We start from the raw sequence: 25,760 nt of genomic DNA on the forward strand, positions 1-25,760 counted from the left end.
GATTACATAGAGAAACCCTGTCTTGAAAAACAAGCAAACAAACAAAAGGCCTAACACGTGCACAACCATTTCCTCCATATTTAACAAACACATCTTTTTGTTCTAATTGAAGTGCTGTGGGCCTCCTGTATACTAGACATATGCTCTATCAATGAGGTAAATCTAGACAGACAGAGCTGTTAATAGGGCTGACACCTCAACAAATTGTAAGGATTGAGTAATACAAAGACAATGTAGGGCCAGCAATTTTGAGACAAGAGTATGAAGGATCAGGACAGCCTGAACTACATGAAAATGTCTCAAAAATAAAATAAAAACCTGGAAAAAAAACTTTTGGAGAAAAGTAGGACCTTCAAAAATATACAATGTTTGGTTTTTTGGGGTTTTTTTTTTTGGTAAATTACTTAATGAAGTATAAACAAGAGTTCAGAAGTGTGTAAAACTTTATGTACAGTTCCTTGAATATAAGTGCAAATTACTCGTTAAGAGATTGGAAGGTGGGCATGGGGAAGGTGGTAAGTTCTTGGAAGTTTGAGGTTCAAAAAAAGCAAAAACAAAAAACTGTAAGTTCAAATTAACTCGGAGAAATTAGCGAGATTCCGTTTAGAAAGGGAGGATGGAAAAACTAAATACAAAAATCTTTAGAGACTATTTTCCCCCTTCAGGGTATTAATTCGAAGGGAAGTATTCGAAACCGATGACATCATCCGTCAGCAGAGGCACGTGGCAACTAGGAGCGGGTTCTGGAACGTTGATGTCAGCACGCTGTGGCCTCCTCGCCGCCCTCTTGTCTTTTTCGAGCTCGCCTGTTTAACGCGGCGGCTCATGAATCCGGAAGTAGACTGCCAAAACAACCCCGCCACCAGACCAGGACAGGCGGGACCTAGGCCGACACTGGTACACAGGCAGTAAAAAGCAAATTTCTCCACTCTGGGAGGCGGGGTTCCCGGCAAGAGCACTCTAGGCGCATGCTCAAAGGCGACCTCCAGCCCAAGCCAGGTGGGAGGGGCAGGGTCGTACGGCAACCTCTGCGCCTGCGCTCTGGTGCAAGGTGGGGCCGCGGGCGCCCGCACTATAGGGTGTAAGCTGGGGAAGGGGCAACTATCAGTTGTCACCGGGACAGATAAGATAGCGGCGGGATGGCAACAACCTCCGCGGCCTCGGACTTAGCGTGCTCGGCAGCGCCCTCGCCCGTCGGAGGTGCCTCGGCAGCAGCGGCGGTTGAAGAGGAGGAGCGTGAGGTGGTACGGGTCCGAGTCAAGGTGAGGCTAGTGACTGGTAGGCAGCCTGCCTGGGCACCCAGTGGACGAAAAGACCGTTGCTGTCATAGGATAGAGTATCGGACCTGAAATTTGGGGCGTGACTTGGAGAATGGGGGCGAGGCTGGAGATTGGAATTGATAGGAGAATGAAGGCATGGGTCTTGGGGACGTGTTGTTGGGTGTGGAACTGGTAATAGAAGGAGGGACCAATGGAGTGAATGGGTGGAGCCTACGGGTAGAGAAGTGGGTTGTAGGGTTACTGGAGAGGCCTGTGGAGTCCAGAGGAATGAAGGAGGTGCTGTGGCTGTCAGAAGGTGTAGTCCTAAAGTCAGTCAACAAATAGTCATTGAGAGTTCACTTTCCACGTCGTACCCCTGAGCCCACGTGCTTGTGGGAGGGGGACAAAAACAATTAAACGAGATGTTTTGAACATTGAATATCAAGAGAAAGTAATAGGAAAAGTTAGGATCTAGGGAGTTACTTTACCCAAAGCTGTATAGGAAAATTCCCCCAAAGAAGATTCAAGTCACATAGACCTGAATAATAATATTAATATGTTAGTATGTGCATTTAGGATGGGGAGAAGCGTTCTGGGTAGAGGAAACACCAAGAGTAAAGACTAGGAAGTGGGAGAAGGGCAGGTGGACAGCTTGTGATACATATGTACTCTGAGGAAGGAACCTGTTGTGATACCAACAAGCAGTGACAGGTGGTCAGACTGGCGTGCCGGCATTGTCGATGTCAAAAAGATCAACAGATCACTTCAGTGTGTTAGCACTCTTAAGGCAAAGGTTCAGTGAGCCAGATGAAGTGGGAAGGATATTCAGACCAAGACAGATCAGCATACACAAAAGTCTGGAGAAAGGATGTACTCAAAGTAGCACTCACCAGTTTGATACTAGCAGAGCATAAACTTCAAAATAAGTCTGAGTGGGGAGGGCTAGTTCAGGACCTTAGGTTTGCTGTTGAAAAAAGATTTGAGCAACAGTGTTACAGGGAGATTTGCTAGATGGAGTGCAGTATTGGGGGGAGGGCTGATTTTATTGTGGTTAGGCTCCACATGGTGATTCTGGCAACTGTATTTAAGGGAATCTAGAAGGATTGGACACCTGAACTATTGCAGTAGCCTTCCTTCCTGCCAAGTCTGCTTTTGCAGAGCAAACATGGACCCTGTAAAAAAAGGACACACCCATCCTTTCTCTGCCCAGAAACTTCATGTGACTTCACCTCACCCAGAACTAAAGTCCAAAAACATCTTACCTAAACCTAGTCCCAGCCCCTGTTTTTTTTTTTTTAAGATTTATTTATTATAGATGAGTACACTGTAGCTGTCCTCAGATGTGCCAGAAGAGGGCATCAGATCTCATTACAGATGGTTGTGAGCCACCATGTGGTAGCTGGGATTTGAACTCAGGACCTCTGGAAGAGCAGTCAGTGCTCTTAACCGCTGAGCCATCTCTCCAGCCCCCGTTTTTGACTCCTGCCTTCTGCCGCTCTTTCCCTTACCTACTCTTTCTACATGATGATGTACCCCCTCATGGCCTCCCCGTCCTCTTTCCCCAGAAATGTGAGAGCTTCTTGTCTCCCGAGTTCCGCTCTTTTGCTGTAGATCCTCAGATCACCTCGCTGGACGTGTTGCAGCATATCCTCATCCGAGCCTTTGACTTGAATGGGTGAGTGGGACGGAAGATGAAGCAGGCCGCTCATCTTAAAAACCACGGTCAGGCTTGTGTGGTTTGGTTTTGTTGTTTGTCTTTTTTTTTTCTTCAAATAATCCACTAGTGAATATGTGTATTTTGCTTGGAATCTGTGGGGAAAGTCATAAGATAAACTATCGGGAGTATTTCTGGGTTACAAGGTGTGTACTTAAAAACTTTCAAGGAATAGCTGGGTGATGGTGGGTCACACCTTTAATCCCAGCACTTAGGAGGCAGAGGTAGGTGGATATTTGTGAGTTCAAGGCCAGTCCACAGAGCGATTGCCAGGACAGCCAAGGTTATACAGAGAAACCCTGTCTCAAAAACAAACAAACAAAACCCTTCAAGGAATGTTTTCAAAATGGCTCTCCAGACAGGTTTTACCAATACAGCTTCATCAGCAGCACAGAAAATGTTTTGCTGGATATGGTGGTCTACACCTTTAGTCCCAGCACTCAGGAGGCAGAAGCAGGCAGATCTCTGACAGTTTAAGGCCAGCCTGGTCTACAGAGCAAGTTCCAAGACAGCCAGGGCTATACAGAGAGACCTCTCAATACACACACACACACACACACACACACACACACACACACACACACACACACACACACACCTCTCAAGATAAAAGAAAACATTTGCTTCACCAAGCACGGTGATGTCAGTACTCTGGAGGCTGAGATGGGGGGTGGATCAAGGCCAGTCTAGGCTACAGAATGAAACTGCCTCAAAAGGAAAAGGGAAAACAATAAAATCGCTTGTTTTCTTCTTGTCCTCCCCAACAATGGTTAGTATAAAACATGGCAAAATGTGCCAGTCTGATAGCTGAGAGTTGATATCCTTGGGGGCAGATGTGTTGGTTATCTTGTTTGGGGGGGGGCTGCTCTGGAAGAATCTGACTTCGGTGACAAATTTAAATAGTATGAAATTGATGGGTATTTAGGATGATCCTTGGTTTACAGCGACCATCAAGCGAAATATCTCTTTACATAGTTGCACAAGTGTATCTGAATAAATTCGAAGTTGTTGTTGAACATTTGTGCATTTACATCTTGTTGTAAAAATAATAACAACCATACAGACTGCTTTTTTTTATGTAGTAAGAAGGTTGCTTTCTTCCACTTCTATCCTTCAACTACACTGTTCCCATCCCCAGAGGGGACCAACATTCTACCAGTTTTCAGTGTGCCCTCCAGATATAAGCAGGTGTGTATCTGTTTCTGTGTTTGTGTAACAAAGTGGATATCAATGACCTAACCTCAGGATACCCATAATCCTTAGCATAGTTCCCAGCGAATAGAAGGAAGTTGTTTTTAGTCCCTTTCACATTGCCTTCCTTGTTTTGTAAAGCTGATCTTGAAGCTGCCGGGGAACTGGGGACCCTAAGAGCTCCCTTTATATCCTTTGTCCAGGAAGAAGAACTTTGGCATCAGCTACCTGGCCCGAGACCGGCTCGGACAGGAAGCTTTCCTCTCCCTCCTTTCTGATTGGGACCTCAGCACAGCTTTCGCCACCGCCTCCAAACCTTATTTGCAGTTGCGTGTAGACATTCGGCCCTCAGAGGACAGTGAGTACCCATTGCTTTAAGGGATCCAGCTTTTTCCATAGGATGGTAATTGTATACCTTACACTCTGGGTAGGCCATAGGACACAGTTTGTTTGTTTTTTTTTTAAATTATGTCAGAAGACCTGGGTTCAATCATCAATCCTGCGCCCAAAAGTTTTATTATAGTAATGGTACTTATATGCTTTAAACTCAAGTTCAAGGCTAGCCTGAGGGATAAAAACAACACTGTCTCAAAGCAAAACTACAAAATAATTCAGGTTTGAGGTTTCAAAATTTCATATTAGGAATATTCAGCCTATATTATTATCACATTGCCAATTAATTTGAAAGCATAGCAGTATGGTAATGGTGGTGTTCCAAGGAATTTTACAAAAAATGTGTTTACATGTAGAAGGGGTAAGATAAAGCAAATGTGGGAGAAAAGCTTATGTTTTCTGGGTGAGGGCTATAGGCACAGGGCATTCAGCCTGCTCTCTTGTGCAATACAAGCTAGAGAGCCAGGCCTTCCTCAGTGACATCAAGCAGTCTCTATGCCACAGAGCAATCCAGCCATCTCCAGGGGGCATGCTGATAATTTTTGGTTGTTGGTGGGGCTTTCTTTGTTTGTTTGCTTTTTTGTTTTTTAGCATAAAGTGTGTTTTGCCTGCATGTGTATCTATGTGCTACGCCCAAGGAGGCCACAAGAGGACATAGGTTCTCCTAAACTGGAATTTCAGATGGCTGAGGGCCACCTTCTGGGTGCTAGGAATCAAACCCTGGTCCTGTTGAAGAACAGCTAGTTTCTTGAGCCATCTTTCCAACACCACACACTGTATTCTGTTTTTAACATTTTATGGGTTTGAATTTGTTTTTGGTTTTGGCATTTATTTAAATAGTTGTAGTATATAGATAGCCCTGGGTAGCTTGGAACTTACCATGTAAATCTTGCTGGCATCATACTTACAATGACACCTTCTGTCTATGCCTCCCAAGTGCTAGGATAACATAGCCCACCATGCTTGGCTGTCTTATTATAGGTTGGTTTTGTTTTGGTTCTAAGAATTAAATACAAGGCCATATGTTTGCTAGGCAAGTGTTAATACCACTGAATGATACCTCTTATTTAAGATAGGTCTCACTATATTTCCTGGGCTGACCTAAAACGTTCTTCCACCTCAGGCTTATGGGAATACGACACACCCAGCAATGCTCAACACCCAGCGAGTTTTTTAAATCAACTTTATTTAGTGTGTGTGTGTGTGTGTGTGTGTGTGTGTGTGTGTGTGTGTGTGTATGAGCACACATGCACATGTGTGCCATGACACATATGTAAAGGTCAGAGAACTTGAGGGAGTCGGTTGTCTCCTGTCATGTAACTCCTGGGGATCACACTCAAGTCCTCAGACTTGGCAGCAAGTGCCTTAAAAACCCACTAAAACATCTTGCCAACTCAGCAAGTTTTTCTTTTTCATTTTTGTAATAAAATATGATGGAGCTGTCCAGTTCATAACCTTAGAGACCTTTCGTACTTATTTGCTATGACTGGGGCATTTTATTGACACCATGGTAAATATGAGTATATAAATGGAATACCTGGCCTTTTAATGAGTATAGTTATTGTGCAGGTAATCTTACAGAGCTAGGATGGTGCACAGATTTAATCCCAGCACTCGGGAGGCAGAGGCAGGTGGCTCTCTGTGAGTTCGAAGCCAGCCTGGTCTATAGAGTGAGTTCCAGGACAGCCAGGGCTGCACAGAGAAACCCTGTCAAAAAGAAAAAAAACAGAAACAAAAATGCTTGGCAACCCTGAAAAAGAGGGAGGAAGCCAAGGATAAAAAGAGGAAAGCATAGAGGAAGAGGGAGAAAGAGTTGAGTAAAGAAAGACAGTAGAGCATAGGCAAGATGTATTAGTAACATAAGTTATTCCCTAGGCCTCGGTTTCCTCACCTCTACAGTGGAAACAGTAGTGTTATTTAGGCAGATGATGTCTTCCTGGCTGAATAAGTGCAAGGCAAATCCAGCTGTGTAAGAGCCAAGAGGATGCCAGTGGAGCAGAGTCCGTGATACCCGAGGCTTTCACAGAAACACATTTGCAAAGTTCTTCTCTGCATGTTTATGGGTGCCTGTGAGGAGACCAGAGGTTAACACTGACTTTCTCAATCACCCTCCATCTTCTTTTTCATTTTGGTTTTTTATTTGTTTGGTTGGTTGGTCTGATTTTTCGAGACAGGGTTTCTTTGTGTAGCCTTGGCTGTCCTGTAACTTGATCTGTAGACCAGGCTGGCCTCAAACTCACAAAGATCCTCCTATGTCTGCCTCCCAAGTGCTGGGATTAAAGGCCTGCTCCACAATGCCTGGTATCCACCTTATCTTTGAGATAGTTTCTCACTGAACCTAGAGCTCACCATTTGGCTGGATTGACTGGTCAGCAAATCCACGGACCCTCCTACCTGCCTCCCCAAGAGCTGGGATTATATGTGTCCACTACTGTGCCTCATGTTATGTGGTTCTGGGGATTCCCAGGCATCCACACCCTGGCCCTCATGCTTATATGGTGGCCACTTTCCTGAGACATCTTCCTTTTTTTTTTTCCTTTTCTTTTTTTCGGAGCTGGGGACCGAACCCAGGGCCTTGCGCTTGCTAGGCAAGTGCTCTACCACTGAGCTAAATCCCCAACCCCCTGAGACATCTTCTTAACCATAAACTTCTCTATAAAAATGGTTTTCCATATGTTAGAGAGATGGCTCAGCAGTTGGGAGCTCCTCTTCCATAGAACCAAGGTTCAGTTCTCAGCATCCACGTGGCAATTCAAAGCAATCTGGAACTCTTGTCCTAGGGGATCCTGACACCATCTTCTAGCCTCCACAAAGATTGCAAGTATGTGTGCAGATAAGCCTCTCATAAAATCATTTTTTCAATTAACTCTTTGGTTATTGATGAATCATTTCTTTCTCCACTATTTCCAAAAGTACTATCTTAGTTGCCAGGTTCTAGGGTGTGCATGGTCTGTTTCTGATTTGTTTTCTTACTCTGATCTCTTCATTTATAAACATCTTTAAAAGGACTGGCAAGCAAAGTTGACTGAGAAAGAAACAGCTCCCTGAAGCTATGAGAAGACACAAAAATGAGTTGCCTTAACGTGTATTATACTTTAGTTATCTTGTATATGTGTATATATGTATGCGCACGTTCACAAACATACCGAAGAATGCATGTGTACGTCAGAGGACGACTTTCGGAAGTCAGTTCTTCGTTCCATTGTGGGGCTCTCGGGGATTGAATCCAGCTCATCAACCTACTGAGCCATGCATATTGCATGGACACACATGCACTGCATGCCGTGGCATGCATGGCACACAGAGGTCAACTTGTGGGACTCTGTCCTTCCACTATGTGGGTTCTGGAGGTTGAACCAGGTCACCAGCCTTGGTAACAGGCACCTTTGCCTGTTAGTCTGGCTCACTGGCTCTATGTGGGCCTTGCGTGTACTCCTTTCCTTCATTTCTTGACAGGCTCTAACTGTCGCTCAGGCTGCCTTGGCCTTCCAGGTGCTCAGATTACAAGTATAACCCACTACACACAAGTTAATGATAGTTTTAGTGTTTTCTTTCATAAAAATGTTATTTTTGAGGATTGTTTTCAGTGCCGGGAATGGAAGCCAGGGCCTTGCACATGGTAGACAAGCACTTTTCCACTGAGCTATCTCCCCAGCCCTGAAAGTTTTTCATGAAAATAAATGTACTCTTCTTGTTTGCATACGTGCTCATATGTATCCATTTGTATGAGTGTGTGCATGTGTTTGGAGGCTAGGGGTCAGTGTTGCTGTCTTCTACAGTAACTTTTCCATGTAACTTTTCCAGACAGGGTCTTTTAATAAAACTCAGGCCCACTGACTGGCTAGATGGCTGGCCAGCAAGCCCTGGGGACGCTTCTGCTTTTGTATCTCCTGTGCTACAATTACAGTCTGTTTGCACATGTGAATCTATGTGCGTGTATACTGTGAAACACATATGGAAGTCACAGGATAGTTTTTTTTTAAAGATTTATTACACATAAGTACACTGTCACTGTTTTCATTGGAGAACATCAGATCTCATTACAGATGGTTGTGAGTCACCATTGTGGTTGCTGGGATTTGAACTTAGGACCTCTGGAAGAACAGTCAGTGCTCTTAACCCCTCAGCCAGCTCTCCAGCCCCAGAGGGCAGTTTTTCAAGAGTTAGTGTCTCCTTTCACCTTGTTAAGGCAGGGTCTCTTTTTCTTTTGTTGTACTGCATATTCCAGCTAGCTGCCCCATGACCTACTCATCTTGCCATAGGAGTGCTGGGATTACAGATGCACACAACATCTGGCATTTTGAGGATAGAACTGAGGTCGTTGGACTTGTGGAGCCATCTCCCTAGCCCACCCCTAGCTTTATGCCCGTAGCAGAGGCACAAACTCTTATGCTTATACAGTAAGCATGTCACCAATTGAGCCAACTTTCCAGCCCCTGTTCTTCTTTGACTGAATTAATTTGTCATATCATTAAAATGCTAAGGAGAGGACTAAGCATGGTAGCACATACCTTTAATTCCAGCCTTGGGGAGGCAGAGAAATTATCCTCTTAAGTTGGAAGCTAGCCTTGGTCTACATACCAGTTCTATACCAGCTAGGGCCCCACAGTGAGGCCTTGATTTTTGTTTTTTGGGTTTTTTTTTAAATCCTGTGGAGCATCGTGGGTCTTGACTTTAATCCTAATACTAGGGAGACAGGTTTCTGTGAGTTCAAGGGCCAGCCTGGTCTCCCTAGTAAGATCCAGGGCAGTGCTGGGGATTTAGCTCAGTGGTAGAGCCTAGCAAGCACAAGGCCCTGGGTTCGGTCCTCAGCTCCGGAAAAAAAAATGAACCAGAAAAAAAAATCCACTACCAATATAATATTTGCCCTTCTGAACAGGTGACATTGGGCACACTAACACTCCCTCCTGTCCTCAGCAGCAGAGCCATTACTGCCACTTGCTCAGTCACCCTTAAACTCTCAAGAGTCAGCTAAACTATTTTAGGGCAGAGCATACTGTTTTTGTAAAGTATTTTTCATTAATAAATCTGTAAGATAGTTGTATTTTAAAAAAAATCCAGGACAGTCAGGGTTATGTAGAGAGACCCTGGATCAAAAATAAAGGTCCTGATGGGAATTTTATTACAGTTACATCGAGTTAATATCGAGACAGGGTCTTTCTATGTAGCCGTGGCTGGCCTGGAACTCACAGAGATCTGCCTGCCTGGCTCTCCTTCCCAAGTGCCGGGATTAAAGGCGTGAAGCACCATGGCCAACCTTGGAATTACATTTTTCTTTTTTGTTTTGTTTTTCTCAGTGTAGCCCTGGCTGTCCTGGAACTCACTCCTAGACCAGGCTGCTTTCCAACTCACAGGTCTGCCTGCTTCTGCCTCCTGAGTGCTGGGGCTACAGGCCTGTGCCACCACTGCCCTAGTAAAGTTATTTTTTTTTTTAAAGAAAATTCAGGGGCTACAGTTTAGTGACTCAGAATATACATCTTTAGCAGAGGACACAAGTTCAGTCCCCAAAATGCCCAACAGGTGGCTCACAGTGATCTGAAGTCTCGGGTCTTGGTGAGCACTGGCACCTCTTACACAGGACTCAACTGAAAAGGTTTTTTTTTAAAAAACATAAGAGAGAAATTAATGGGTGCAGTGAGGAAACTGTTGCTCCCTGAGTGTTTTCCAAACTGCCAAGACTGCCTCTCAGGGAGCAGACAGAAGTGACTGAGGCGGAGGTGGGACAGTGCCTTTGGTTAAAAGGGGATGGCTACCTGCATGAAAGGGAACCTAGAGGCTAGCACAGATTCATGCTAATAGGCAACTCGGTCTTTTTTTTTTTTTTTTTTTTTTTTTGGTTCTTTTTTTCGGAGCTGGGGACCGAACCCAGGGCCTTGCGCTGCAACTCGGTCTTATGTTAATGGAAGAGCCAGGTCTCTTTTGCCAGATAAGGCCCTGAGGGAATTCAGGCGTCTGTCTTAATGCCTGACCTTGGGAAAAGGAATTTCTTGGGGAAACTGACAAACTGTTTAGTAACCTACTAAACACATTCACCTTATTAAAAATAAAAAAGGAGGCCAAGGAGGCTGAAGGTTTGCAAGATCAGAGTGTTGTACATAAATTCAAGGCCAGTCTGGGCAAGTAAGTGTGTTGGGGGGGGGGGGAACGGTAGCTCAGTGTTTAAGCATTTGCCTCCGTTTGCTGGGCCCTGAGTTCAGTGCCTAGTACTGAAATAATAATGACAAATGAACATGAAAGCCAGTGATAAAGCTTAGTGATAGAGCAGTTGCCCTAGCATGCTTGAGGGGCCCTGGGTTTGAATTTCAGTATCACAAAAAATAAACATAAATGAAAATGTTTTAAAACAATGCTAGAGACTCTAGCCAGGCTGTGGGGGCACATACTTTTAATCCTAGCACTCTGGAGGCAGAAGAGGTGGGTCTTTGAGTTCAAGGCCTCCCTGGTGCACGGAGTGAGTCCCAGGACATCCAGAGCTACACACAGAGAAGCAGTGTCTCAAAAAACAAAACAATACAACACAAAAATCATACAGACTCTAGGGAATACTATGCTTAACTTTATATACATCACACACACACACACACACACACACACACACACACATACACACAGCTTAAGTGATCAGTTTGCTACCTAACCTTACAGGTTCTTTACTATTTACAAGTTTATTCATATGTAGGGACATGAGAGTATATTCATATTTATATACAACTGGCTTATGATCATTTACATGTTATACTCTTTTAACAAAACTTTTTCAAATTATTTTTATTTTATGTGCATTGGTGTTCTGCCTGCATGCTTGTCTGTGTGAGGGTGTCATATCCCTGGAACTGGAATTACAGACAGTTGTGAGCTGCTGCGTGGTTGCTGGGAATTGAACCCAGGTCCTTTGGAAGAACAGCCATTGCTCTTAACTGCTGAGCCCTTTCTTTCCAGCCTCCATGATATACTCTTAATAAGTGTCTAGTATATGGACTTGTAATATAATATTGTTAATGCCATTCTTGAAGTCATATTGCTTTTCTTATTTATTTTCTGTGTATAGGTGTTTTGCCTGCATGTAAATATTTGCACCATGTGCATCCCTGGTACCCAGGGAGGACAGCAGAGTATCATAGTTCTTGGGACTGGAGTTATAGATGGTTGTGGGCTGCAATGTGGGTGTTAGGAATCGAACTCTATTATCTATCATAATAGGGTCTTCTATTATGAGCCCAATGGCACATAACAGCTGAGCCATTCCTCCAGCCTCTGAGATCATTTTCATGGCTCTGAAAGCAACAAGCATGCTGTGATCAAGTGGAAGGTCAAATCTCTCCGAGAAGCCCATTTTGCCTCCTCTACACTTGGTTGATTATCAAGCCAGGACCTTGAACCAATTTGGATATTTGTGATAATATTCTTTGTATTATCGTTGCTACTAATATTTTTCTTATCTCTCTCTCTCCCTCCCTCCCTTTCTCCTCCTCCTCCTCCTCTCTTCTTCTTCTTTTTTTTTTCTTTTCATTTTTTTCGGAGCTGGGGACCGAACTCAGGGCCTTGCGCTTCCTAGGCAAGCACTCTACCACTGAGCTAAATCCCCAACCCCTCCTCCTCCTCCTCCTCCTCCTCCTTCTTCTTCTTCTTCCTCTTCTCATCCTCTTCCTCCTCCTCTTCCTCCTCCTCTTCCTCTTCTCCTCCTCCTCCTCCTCCTCCTTCTTCTTCTTCTTCCTCTTCTTCCTCTCTCTCTCTCTCTCTCTCTCTCTCTCTCTCTCTCTCTCTCTCTCTCTGGTTTTTGAGCCAGGGTTTCTCTGTGTAGCCCTGGAGCCCTGGCTGTCTTAGAACTTACTGGCCTCAAACTCAGACATCTGTCTGCCTCTGCCTCCTGAGGCCAGCCAGGGCTACACAGAGAAACCCTATCTTGAAAAACCAAAAATAGGGCTGGAGAGATGGCTCAGCGGTTAAGAGCACTGACTGCTCTTCCAGAGGTCCTGAGTTCAAATCCCAGCAACCACACGGTGGCTCACAACCATCTGTAATGGGATCTGATGCCCTCTTCTGGTGTGTCTGAAGACAGCGACAGTGTACTTATATATAATAAATAAATCTTTAAAAGAAAAAAGTTGGGGTTGGGGATTTAGCTCAGTGGTAGAGCACTTGCCTAACAAGCGTGAAGCCCTGGGTTCGGTCCCCAGCCCCAAAAAGAAAAGAAAAAGAAAAAAGAAAAAAGTTTCTGGGGCAGGGGATGTAACTTAACAGTGTAAGAATGCTTGTATAGTAGTACTCCCTGAGTACTTTCCTCTACAATGCTCACCAAGATAGCTGAGTATAGGACCACATGTCTGTGATCCTAGCAATCAGGAAGCAGAGACAGGAGTATTGTAAGCCCCTGCAATCAGACTGAGACAGAAGGATTACTGTGAGCTCAAGGCCGGCCTAGGCTACATAGTCAGAAAGTCTCTCCTTCTCCCCCACACAGAGAAAAAAACATTTAGATAGCTGTAGTGTTAGCTACTTGAGAGATTGAGGCAGAGATGACAAGTTTAAGCCCTGCCTGTGTCGCACTCAGCCTAGGCAGCTTAGTGAGGCCCTATCTAAAAAAATCCTATAGGGTTAGGACTGGATGAAGGCTCAGTAAGAGGATTTGCTGCTATTGCCGAAACTTGGGTTCAATGCCCAACAACCACCATATGATAGCTTAAAACTGTCTTTAACTCAAGTTCCAGGGGATCTGGTGCCTTCTTCTAACCTCCATGTTCACCAAGCATCACAAAGTATACAAGCATGCATGCAGATAAAACCACTCATACACATAGAAATATATATATATATATATTAATAAATATATATATTCTATGTGTATTTCAAATATATATTTATTTGAAAGAAAGAAAAAGTATGGGTTGGAAAAATGGCTCAGCTGTTAAGAACTCATACAGAGTCGAGTTCCCAGCACCAACATTCCAGCAGCTCATAACTGCCTATAACTCTAGCTGCAAAGGGTTCAATATCTTCTTATGGAGCCCTTAGGGGTGTGTGTGTGTGTGTGTGTGTGTGTGTGTGTGTGTGTGTGTGTGTGTGTGCGCACGCATGTGTGCACGCATGTGTGCACCATGTACATGCCTGGTGTCCTTGGACGCCTTAGAACTGGAATTACAGGTGATTGTGAGCCACTATGTCACTACGTAGGCACTGGAAATAGAACCCAGGATTTCTGGAAGAAGCTAGTGAGCCGTCCGTCACTGAGCCGTCCGTCTCTCTAGCCATACACACACACACACACACACACACACACACACACACACACACACACACCACACACACACACACACACCACACACACACACACACACACACACACACACACACACACACACACACACACACACACACACCCTTTTTTTTTTTTAGATGGGATCTTACTATATATCCCTGGCTGTCCTGAAACTCACAACCGTTCACCGCCTTTTCTTCCCAAGTGCTGGGATTTAAGGCATGTGCTGCTACACAGAGCTAACAGTATCATGTTTAATAGCAGTGATTTTGTGGTCAGTTTTAATTTTAAAAAAAAAAAGCCTTTGTCATCCTCCTGATGTTCTTCTTGGCTATTTTTTTTTTTTTTTGGATACAAACCACTCCATGTTTATAAAGAGAACTTTAAGAGTTAAAAGAACAGAAATCAGCTGTCCTCTCCTAGGACAGAGAGAAGACCTCCTTTCCCATGGGAGTAAGACTATGGCTTGGGAGTGAGGAGGCTGGCCTGGTACTGGAGCCTGGAGACAGAGAAGCAATTCTGCTGGAGTCAGGTGCAGTCCATAGGACACAGGACCTGGTGGGTCTGTGAACATGTCCTCATCTTCCCAAACGTCTGCAGCTGCTGGCTAGATTTCTAGGTGTGTGGCTGGGCATCTGAAAGCAGCCTCTGGCCTCTCCCTTCTCCTTGGCACAGGCCTGGTGATGTTGAGGAAAGGCCATGGTTTGGCAGGGGAGTCTACAACAGTTGCCTGGCTGTGACACTTAGCAGCTCCCAGGGCAGCAGGAAAAGAGACAAGAGACTTGGGTCAAGTCTTGATCTTTCAGTTTCGCCCCCTACTGGCCACTGGGCACCGTGGACCATAGTTTACTGGACGGGCACATGCACATGCATGCGCACACACAAACACACACCCACACGCACACTTGGGAGACACAGGGTTCAGAGAGCTCTGGGTCTCAGTCTGATTTCCTGCTCTGCATGTGACCTGCCATACAGCTCTTGTCTAGCATGCCCTGGGTACTTGCAGACCCTGACAGTCAGGTTGATCACAAAGGCACAGTGTAGCAAATCCCCTGTTGGGGTGGCCATTTCTTGGAGCAGGAAGGCTAAGGGGCCCGCAGCTGCCCAAGGCTGGTGTAGACATCATCCGCTCCACTCAGCTCCTCGAACACTGGAATCAGGTTCAGCAACTCTGTATCTGTCTTCTTGGCTATTTTTTTTCTTTTTCTTTTTTCTTTTTTTTTTTTTCCGGAGCTGGGGACTGAACCCAGGGCCTTGTGCTTGCTAGGCAAGCGCTCTACCACTGAGCTAAATCCCCAACCCCCTTCTTGGCTATTCTTAAACATGAATTTGTTCTTGTGAACCTTAAAATAATATCATTGCCATTTCAGGGGGAAAACATTAGAATTCTGGATTTCTATATTAGTTTAAGGTTTGGCGCGTTTGACAACTTTATGGTGATGATGAAGTATATATCATATATATTATGTAATAGGGTCTGGGCTAGAAGCCCATAATGAAATGCTTGGATGTGTCTACAGGAAATGTGTGCACATTCACCCAAAGTGGGTTATGTAAAGACTATTTATAGCCTCGTGTTGGTCTATGTCAGGTTTGCCACTAGACAGATTTGTGTTTGCAGAAATCCTTTGCCTATTTTTAAACCTTTTCAATTTTCCTATTATTTATCAGTGTTTAATGTTTCTCTTTTCCTGTTAACTATTTTTAGCCTTTGATAGTATATTTGTTCTCTCCTTCCCTGCCTCCCTTCTCTCTCCCCTCTCCCAGCCTTCTCTCCTCTCCTCCCTGTTCCCTCCCTCTCTTGGTCTCATGTAGTCTAAGCTGGCTTCGAACTCGGGATCCTTGCTTCTCTAGTCCCCCAAGTTGCAGCATTACAGATATGGGCTACTAGGCTTGGCTGACGGATGCTCTTTGTGACATTCATATCCTGGAGCATTCTGTTTCTGTTTGCCAGCTTCATCTTAAAGTTTCTTTAACTTTCAACCTTACCCCAGCCACTCTCCCACCCCACCCTGGCTTTTTTTTTCTTTTTTTTTTCTTTTTCGGAGCTGGGGACCGAACCCAGGGCCTTGTGCTTGCTAGGCAAGCGCTCTACCACTGAGCTAAATCCCCAGCCCCCCACCCCGGCTTTTTTGAGGCAGGCTCTCACTATATATTCTATACCAGCTTTGGATTCACCGTGTAGCCCATGCTGACTATAAACTCGTGATAGGCTACCCTTTATCCTGCCAAATACCAGGATCACAGCATGAGCCACTACACCCGGCTTAATTTTGACCCTTGATGTTTAAATATATATTTATGATTTCATAAGTTAGGCAGTGATAGCACATGCCTTTAATCCCAGCACTCAAGAGGCAGAGGCAGGTGGATCTCTGAGTTTGAGGGGAGCCTAGTTTACAGGGTGAGTTCCAGGACAGCCAGAGCTACACAGAGAAGCCCAGTCTCAAAAACAAAACAAAACAAAACAGAAAACCCTATGTATTTATTATTTCATGTGAATGTATATGTACCTGAGTGCGTATATGGACACCATGTACATGAAGGTGCCTGGGATAGCTGGAAGTTGACCCTGGAACTGGAATTACAGGTGGTTGTGAGCCACCCAATATGAGTGCTGAGAAATGAACCCAGGTCCTCTGCAGGATTAGTGAGTCCTATTAACCATCGAGCCATCTCTCCAGCACCTTTAGCCTTCTTGGTTAGTTTTAGGCATAACTCTTTTTTAAAGAGTTGAACTCAGGGCTTTGCATATGTTAGGCAAGCCCTCTACTACTGAGGTAGCTCTCTGTCACCCTCATCAGCATGTGAATTGATGTGTCCTGTTCAGTATAATTGATGAGCCATTTCTGTTTTCTTTTTCTTTCTTCTCTCTCTCTTTCTTTTGAGACAGGGTTTCTCTTTTTTTTTTTTTCTTTTTTTCGGAGCTGGGGACTGAACCCAGGGCCTTGCGTTTGCTAGTCAAGCGCTCTACCACTGAGCTAAATCCCCAACCCCGAGACAGGGTTTCTCTGTATAGCCCTGGATGTCTTGGAACTTGTTGGACCACGGTGGCCACAAACTCAGAGATTTCCCCTGTCTCTGCCTCTCAAGTGCTGGGATTAAAGGGATGTGGCACCATGCCTGGCCTAAAATGGTCTTAAATTGTGTTTGTTTTTCTTTTTTTTTGTTGTTGTTGTTGTTGTTTTAATCCCCGCACTCCAGAGGCAGGCAGATCTTTTGAGTTCTAGGCCAGTTGGAGTTACATAGCTTGTGAGAGCATGTGTCAAAACACTGGCAGGTTTCTTTTAATTATACTGTAGACTTTACTGTGAGAAATTCCTGTTTTCTTTTTTAATTGCATTTTTAATTTACATTTTAAATGTTATTCCATTTCCTGGTTTCCCCTCCAGAAATCCACTATCCCACCCCACCCCTTGCTTCTAGGAGGGGGCTCCCTCACTCCCTACCCACTCCCTCCTACCTCTCTGCTCTGACATCCCCTACACTGGGAGTGTTTGTTTTTCCTTTTGATTTTATTTATTTTATGTGTATGGTGTTTTGTCTACATGTGTCTGTATATCATGTGCACGCACTGTGCCTACAGATGCCAGAAGAGGGGGTCTGATTACTTGGAATTAGAGTTATAGACAGTTGTGAGCTGTGCTTTGTGGGTGCTGGGAATTGAACCTGGGCCCTCTGAAAGTACAGCTAATTAATGCTCTCAACCTCAGAGCCATCTCTCCAGCTCTTTGGTGAGCCATTTCTTTATATCAGAAAAAAATCCCATCTATTAATTCTAATCCAATTTCATTCTAAGAGCTCTGTCTGATCTTTTCAGTCTCTTCAGTTTTTGCTCTGTGCATATTGGGTCTCCCAAGCTTGACCCCAAGGGCTTTTGACTTTTTCACCTTTTTCTTCATATAACCTTAACTCTTTTTTTTAAAGGTTTATTTATTTATTATATATAAGTACACTGTAGCTATCTTCAGACACACCAGAAGAGGGCATCAGATCTCATTACAGATGGTTGTGAGCCACCATGTGGTTGCTGGGACTTGAACCCAGGACCCCCGGAAGAGCTGTCAGTGCTCCTAACCACTGAGCCATCTCTCCAGTCCCATAACCTTAACTCTTTGTCTTACAGTAGTTTCATAATTTGGTAAGTGGTGCAGTCTTCATTGCACCTGGAAAGTGTTTTTAATGTTCTGATTAATGTCTTAGGAAGGCCACACAGACCACAGGGACAGAAAGAAAGCAGGGACTGGTTAGAAAGCAGCAGTTTAAGGTCGCTGGGGTGGTGACTCAGGTAGGGTCCCAAAGTGGATGAAAGACTAGGTGTGTTATATAGATAGGCTAATATAGGTTTATATAGTTAAGCCACAGATGCTTGGCCTTGGGGACTGAGGGAATGGGGTAGGGTCAGGTTTTGACAGTTGAACAGATGAAGCTGAAGGGACTAGCTGTGCTGTGAGTGGATCTCCACCTCTCCTTTGTGACCCTTTGCTTTGGGGTATGCTCAGAGATATACATGGAGAGACAGTGGCACGTAGACATGGCCTTGCTTCCCGTGCAGCTCTATGCAAGAAAGGGCTGTGAATCCATGAAAATGCTGCGAGGGGTGCCATTGGCCTGCAGATGACAGGACTTAAATAGAAATCGCTTTGTTTCCTGTGACTGTTGTTTCCTATGGTTGTCCGTATACTGGAATCGGCATTGGACATTGCTAGCTTTTGCAACACTGTAATGTCAGTTGACATCTATTAAGATTCTGGAATCTGGAATCTCATGCCTGTAGTCCTAGACTTCAAGAAACTTAATTATAAGAATCACTATGAGTTCAAGGCCAGCCTGAGCTACAAAATTAAGTTCCAAGTCAGCCTGGGTTAGCGTGAGACCTTTTCTCAAAAAAGATTTTCAGACTTAAAGTTAGGTTGATAGAAAAAACAAAAAACAAAATAACAAATTTGGACTGGAGATGTAGCTCAGTGGTTAACAGCATAGCTCAGTGGTTAAGAGCACCTGCTGCTCTTCCAGAGGTCCTGAGTTCAAATCCCAGCAACCACATGGTGGCTCACAACCATCTGTAAAGAGATCTGATGCCCTCTTCTGGTGTGTCTGAAGACAGCTACAGTGTACTTATATACATAAAATAAATAAATCTAAAAAAGAGTTAGGTTGATGAAGTGCCCTTCACCTACATGGGGCCTTAGTTTCTATCCCCACCACACATGTGCGTGCGTGTGCCCACACAGGATTCATGGTAGCTGAGATGATTGAGCAGTTAGGAGTGCCTATTGGGTAAAACGATAAAGGCATTTGCCACTAAGCCTGACAACCTAAATTCGATTTCCAAGATCCACATGGCAAAGTGAGAAAGGTGACTCCCATAGGTTGTCCTGTAACCTCCACACATGCACTGTGGCACATACATGTACCTACACAGTAAATGAATAACTTTTTTGGTTTAGTTTAGTTTTGTTTTATTGAGACAGAGTTTCTCTGTGTAGCCCTGGCTAGCCTGGAATTTGCTCTGTAAACCAGGCTGACCTTGAACTCAAAAAATTTCCTGCCTCTACCTCCTGAGTGCCGGGATTAAAGGTATGCACTACCTTGTCTGACAATAAATGTAATTTTTTAATTTAAAAAATGAGAGTGGGGGGTTGGGGATTTAGCTCAGTGGTAGAGCGCTTGCCTAGCAAGCACAAGGTCCTGGGTTCGGTCCCCAGCTCCGAAAAATAGAAAAGAAAAGAAAATGAGAGCGGAGAGATGGCTAGGTGGTTAAGAGCAGCATACTGTGCTTCCAGAGGACTAAAGTTTCGTTCCCGGCATACTTGTCAGGAGGCTCAAAGCTGCTGAGCACTCCAGTCCCAGGGGCTGTGAGATCCTCTTCTGAATTCCATGCGCATCTCCATTTCACACGCACATACCCCAACACAAGCACACCTATGTACATAATTCAAAATAAAATAAATGCTTTTATGAAAGAGTGCTTGCTAATCTTTCAGGGGACCTGACTTCAATTCCCAGCATCCAATATGGTGGCTCACAACCTCCACAATTCCAGGGAAACCCAAGGTTCTATAGGACTGTACAGGTACTTGCACTCATGTACATATACGTCCATAAAGACATATCATACAGAATTAAAGGTAAATTAAAGGAAAAGCATCCTGGGCTGGAGCCCTGACTCAGCAGTGAAGAGCACTGGCTGCTCTTCCAGAAGATCCAGGTTCAGTTCCCAGCACCCACATGACTACTCACAACTCTACCTCCAGCCCCAAGAGATCTGATGGCCTCCCTGGGCACCAGGCATGCATATGGTACAAAGACATACATGTAGGCAAAAACCCATACACGTATTTTTTTAAGTTTTTTTTTCAAGACAGGGTTTCTCTGTTGATTTGGCTAATCTGGAACTCACTCTGCAGAACAGGCTGGCCTTGAACTCAGAGATCTGCCTGTCTCTGCCTCCTGAGTGCTCGGATTAAGGATATGTGCTACCACTGCTCAGTTTATTTATTTATTTTTAATAAGCAAAGGCGAGGTTTATTACGGAGATCTATTACGGGGATCTCTGGACCGACACGTATCCCACGCAGGAGACAGAGGTGTCGACCGCCCAGTTTATTTTTAATTTTAATGAAAAAAGTAAAAAGGGATTCTTGAACTCACCTTGGGTGGCCATTGCTGCTGCAGCCACATCATACTTAAGGGGAGAATTGTGATGAGAAAGAGATTTATTAAAAAGAACTATTTATTTTATGTATATGAGTGCACCGAATCTATTTTCAGACACACCAGAAGAGGGCATCAGATCTCTTTACAGATGGTTGTGAGCCACCATGTGGTTGCTGGGATTTGAACTCAGGACCTCTGGAAGAGCAGTCAGTGCTCTTAACCACTGAGCCATCTCTCCAGCCCTAGGAAAACATCTTAAGGGAAGGGGGAGCGATAATGGAATACATGTGACTTAAAATAGAAGAGGACCAGCAAGAGGAGGCAAGGAGAATAAGAATAGGGAGGGCAAAGGATGGGGCAGGGATGGGTAACAGCAAAGGACTTTGATACACGTTACGGAAACCTCATAATGAAGTCCATTACTTTGTACGCTAACTTAAAATATGTAACTTAAAAAGGAAAAGGCCACAAGGGGAGTAATGCTAGAGAAGGAAGCAGTCTCTGCTGGAGTTTCATGGGCCAGGAGGAGCTAAGCTCAAGCATAGCATCCTTTGTCTAACACATACAACAGACCTCTCCATCAACACTCTTTCTAAGATAGGACTGGACTCTGGGGTAAGGTCAATGGGGCCGTGATCTTAGAAATGGGAATTTCACAGCTGTAGGGTCCTGGTCACTAACTAGTTGTTTGGTCCTTTTCTGGCAAAGAAGACTTTTAGTAGCATTTTCTATCGTTTTGGTGGGGAAAACGATCATGGATGTAAGATGAGGAGTGTTGGCTCGCACGCTTTGGATGTGGGCTTCACATTCCACTTCTTTCATTCATTAGGTACGAAGTCTTGAACAAGCATCTGTAGACCTGTTTGCTCATCAGAAATACTGACAAAGCCAAATGAGGTGGCACACATCTGTAGTCCTTTCATTCCTGCTACTCCTGAGGCTGAGGCAGCAAGAGGGTCGAAGCCTGCCAGGACTGCTCAGGGTCAGCCTGGGTAACTTAATGAAACACAATCTCAAAAAAGTTGTTTTGTAGAAGGTCTCGTGATGGAGTGCACTTGGGTAACACATGTGATGCCCTGGGTTTGATTCCCCAGGACTATTTCTTCCAGAGACAAACACGCACGCACGCACGCACATACACACACACACAGTGCATGTGTGAAGGTCAAAGGACAACTTGTACCATGTGGGTTCAGAGATTAAAGTATTATCAGTCTTTTTTTTTTTAAAGTAACTTTTTTTTTTTGGAGCTGGGGACCGAACCCAGGGCCTTGGGCTTGCTAGGCAAGCGCTCTACCACTGAGCTAAATCCCCAACCAAGTATTATCAGTCTTGTTGGCAAGTGTTTTTACTCACTGAGCCACCTCACTTGGTCCTCAAGATTTATTTATTTATTTTTGTTTGTTTGTTTGTTTGTTTTGAGACAGCATCTCACTATGTAGCTCTGGTTGTCTTGGAACTCACTCTGTAGACCAGGCTGTCCTCAAATTCACAGAGATCTACCTGCCTCTGACTCCCAAGTGCTGGGATTAAAGGCACGCACTACCAGGCACTCAAGTATTTTTTTAACCAGATAGTCTCATTGTATAGCCCAGGCACTGGTCTTGAGCTCCGGATCTTACCTCAGTCTCCAGAGTAACTGCCAGTCTCAATAGATATTATTTTTTCTTAAGGTTAATCCCTTGTCCCCGTGCCTTACACATAGTAAGAACTCAGTAGATGTTACCTTAAAACATTAAAATATTAAAGGCCAGTTTGTGAAATAATTCCCATGCAAGACCGATCATGGCTGATTGTTTTTATTATTGTTTGGATGGATCAGGGAAGAGGAAAGAGATGCTCTTTGTGGCCCTGCAGGTAGGTAAGCTGTGGAAAAGGAACCCAGTGCTGTGATCTGGGCTCACATCCCTGTTCTTATGCTTCACTCTGTGTGCTCAGGCCCATTGCTGGAGGACTGGGACATCATTAGCCCCAAAGATGTCATTGGATCTGATGTGCTACTGGCCGACAAGCGGTCCTCACTGACGACAGCCGCCTTGCCTTTCACACAGTCCATCCTGTCTCAGGTGAATTCAGGAGCTGGCGTGCTCCAGCTGCGGTTGGAGGGAAGGGCTGATCTGATACTGCCATTGCAGAGCTCGCTGGTTGGCACCTGCCCGATCCTGCACAGGTGACCTGTAGCTGCTCGTCCTCCTTCCTTCCCAGGTGGGCCGTACACTGTCTAAGGTCCAGCAAGTGCTGAGTTGGTCTTATGGAGAAGATGTCAAGCCTTTCAAGCCACCTCTGAGTGATGCCGAGTTCCACACGTATCTGAATCATGAAGGTCAGCTCTCCCGGCCTGAGGAGTTGCGCTTGAGGATCTACCACGGCGGTGTGGAGCCTTCACTTCGAAAAGTGAGCCACCTCAGTCAGTCACTGAACCCATCACTCTGTGAGATATGTTCAGATAGGTAGGGTAGAGAAATCCCAGGGACGGAGGGTCTGTGTCAGGTAGGTCTTAGTGGCGGAAGGCAGAGCTGTACAAGGAGGGCAGAGGTCACAGGAGACGGGTGGTGACTAGTTAACATACCTGGCTATGACAGCTCAGTAGTTGAAACTCAGCTGCATGTCTTCTGTCTCCGGCCAGGTGGTATGGCGCTACCTCCTGAATGTGTACCCAGATGGGCTGACAGGCCGTGAGCGGATGGACTACATGAAACGTAAGAGCCGCGAGTACGAGCAGCTCAAAAGCGAGTGGGCCCAGCGAGTGAACCCTGAGGACCTGGAATTCATCCGAAGCACAGTCCTCAAGGATGTGCTTCGCACAGACCGAGCCCATCCCTACTATGCAGGGCCTGAGGATGGCCCACATCTACGGGCCCTCCATGACTTGCTCACTACCTACGCCGTTACCCACCCACAGGTATCGTACTGCCAGGGTATGAGTGACCTGGCCTCACCAATTCTTGCCGTCATGGACCACGAAGGCCATGCCTTTGTATGCTTCTGTGGCATCATGAAGCGCCTAGCTGCCAACTTCCACCCTGATGGTCGTGCCATGGCCACCAAGTTTGCCCACCTCAAGCTGCTGTTGAGACATGCTGACCCAGACTTCTACCAGTACCTGCAGGAAGCGGGTGCCGATGACCTCTTTTTCTGTTACCGCTGGCTGCTGTTGGAACTTAAGCGGGAGTTCGCCTTTGATGATGCTCTCCGAATGCTAGAAGTCACCTGGAGTTCACTGCCTCCTGACCCTCCTGAACATGAAGTGGAACTCGTTGGACCGCCCAGCCAAGTAGCAGACACTGGCTTTGGTAGCCACAGGGGACGGCCAGTACGTCAGAGGCACATGCTGAGGCCTGCTGGTGGAGGAAGCAGTGCTTTTGAAGACGCTGTTGTCCACTTAGCTACATCTAGCCAGGGACCTAGTAGTGGGGGACGTCTCCTAAGACAGGCCAGCCTAGATGGTCTCCAACAACTCAGGGATAACATGAGCCCCAGGAAGGACCTTCTGGTCCAACTATCTCACCCAGCTACCCTCATTAGCTCCAAGTCCCTGTCCGAGCCCTTGCTGAATTCCCCAGATCCACTCCTCTCCTCCTCTTCTCGGCCCGATTCCCCATCTTCGTCGTCTCCTCCATCTACCCAGGAGGCTTCCCCTTCTGGTGACGTAGCTGTAGGATCCCCCTCGATGCCAGAGGTAGGGTCTCCCAGAGACCCTGGGAAGTCTGTACCACCTCCACCTCCAATGGGCCTTCCCCCACCCCAGGAGTTTGGCCGAGGGAACCCATTCATGCTCTTCCTCTGCCTCGCTATCCTGCTGGAGCATCGTGACCACATCATGCGCAATGGGCTGGATTACAATGAGCTAGCCATGCATTTTGACCGCCTGGTGCGGAAACACCATCTAGGGCGAGTCTTGCGCAGAGCCAAGGCTCTCTTTGCTGATTACCTACAGTCTGAAGTGTGGGACTCTGAGGAGGGGGCTGAGGCCACAGCTCCATCTTGATTATATCCCCTCCAGCCTTCCATCCCCAGTGGTACTCCATTCTTTGCCATGAGGGCCTACACATGAGACCTTATTTCCTGCCTGCCATCCCAGACATGTTGGAGCCTGGGGCCTCCTCTCCCCAGGTTTGAGTATGTGTGGCTCAGCGTTGGCACTGCCCCACAGAGGCCATGGCCTCTTTCTGTTTTTGTTGTTTCTAAACTATACTTTCCATACACAAAGGTCACTGTGGTGTGTGTATTTCTCGATTTCTTGGATGGTATAGAAGTTACTGGGGGCTCTTTAGTTGATGTAGAGTGGTCCCTGCTTTCTCTGCCACAGGGAGAATAGTTGTCAAAAATCAGTTATTGATGAGCCCAGCCCAGGGACTGCTCTAGCATTCCATGAGCTTTGGAACCAGTTTGTGGGTCTGACACGGTTAGAGCCTAAGCTGGGTTTCCATCTCGCCTTAACCAGTTCAGCACATTTGCCTGTTCCACATCACTAATGTGGCTTTAAAAACTCAAGCACTGTTGGGGATTTAGCTCAGCGGTAGAGCGCTTGCCTAGCAAGCACAAGGCCCTGGGTTCGGTCCCCAGCTCTGAAAAAAAATTAAATTAAAAAAACAAAACACGGGGTTGGGGATTTAGCTCAGAGGTAGAGCGCTTGCTTAGCAAGTGCAAGGCCCTGGGTTCGGTCCCCAGCTCCGAAAAAAAGAAGAAAGAAAAAAAAAAAAGAAAACAAAAACTCAAGCACTAAGAAAACTCGGGCCCAACAAGAGCTTGCCTAAGTATTTGCAAATGGTACAAATCAGGTTCTTGGGGCTGGATGATGGCTCAAGAGTTACAAACATTATTATAGCCTGGTGATGGTGGCTGCAGTGGTGGTGTGCACCTTTGATCCCAGCACTCAGGAGGCAGAGCCAGCCTGGTCTACAGAGCAAGTTCTGGGACAGCCAGGGCTACACAGAGAAACCCTGTCTTGAAAAACAAAACAAAAACAAAAAACAAACAAAAAAAACCCAAGGACACTCATTATAAGTGGTTAAGAGTACTGACTGCTCTTCCAGAGGACCCAGGTTCAATTCCCAGCAACCACACGGCTCACAACTCTATTACTCTGAATTCCAACACCGTCACATAGACATATGCAGCAAAAACATAATACACATAAAATAATAACTACTCATCATTCTTGCACAGGAGGGTGTGCACTCAGTTTCCAGCATCCATGTGGTGACGCACAACCATCATAACTCTAGCCTATGCCACCAAGCATCTCCATGGTAGAAATAAATTGAAAAACAAGCAAACAAAA

The 25,760-nt window shown here is 45.5% G+C and overlaps 1 protein-coding gene across 5 annotated transcripts; it reads left to right on the forward strand.

Annotated features, from left to right (window-relative positions):
- The first annotated feature begins 1,085 nt into the window (after positions 1 to 1,085).
- Positions 1,086 to 24,685, forward strand: Tbc1d25 (TBC1 domain family, member 25). Of its 5 annotated transcripts, none has more exons than NM_001106955.2 (6): positions 1,086 to 1,262; positions 2,825 to 2,934; positions 4,368 to 4,522; positions 22,415 to 22,542; positions 22,682 to 22,870; positions 23,103 to 24,685. In NM_001106955.2, exons 1-6 carry the CDS (start codon positions 1,140 to 1,142, stop codon positions 24,462 to 24,464), a joined length of 2,067 nt encoding a protein of 688 aa, NP_001100425.1. In that variant the 5' UTR covers positions 1,086 to 1,139; the 3' UTR covers positions 24,465 to 24,685. The 5 variants fall into 5 exon arrangements, with proteins under 5 accessions (NP_001100425.1, XP_017457482.1, XP_063135988.1 ...); XM_017601993.3 differs by lacking the exon at positions 1,086 to 1,262 and adding an exon at positions 4,056 to 4,161; XM_063279918.1 differs by lacking the exon at positions 1,086 to 1,262 and adding an exon at positions 4,112 to 4,161 and having other exon boundaries at positions 2,834 to 2,934.
- The last annotated feature ends 1,075 nt before the right edge of the window (positions 24,686 to 25,760 follow it).

This window comes from Rattus norvegicus, chromosome X (genome assembly GCF_036323735.1).
Source record: "Rattus norvegicus strain BN/NHsdMcwi chromosome X, GRCr8, whole genome shotgun sequence".
NCBI lineage: Eukaryota > Metazoa > Chordata > Mammalia > Rodentia > Muridae > Rattus > Rattus norvegicus.

Bases quoted from the DNA above. Each gene is read 5' to 3' on its own strand.
- Tbc1d25 (NM_001106955.2), top strand. From the start codon at position 1,140: ATGGCAACAACCTCCGCGGCCTCGGACTTAGCGTGCTCGGCAGCGCCC. The intron at 1,263-2,824 runs GTGAGGCTAGTG...CTCTTTCCCCAG, and splicing joins TGGTACGGGTCCGAGTCAAG to AAATGTGAGAGCTTCTTGTC. The intron at 22,871-23,102 runs GTGAGCCACCTC...GTCTCCGGCCAG, and splicing joins TGGAGCCTTCACTTCGAAAA to GTGGTATGGCGCTACCTCCT.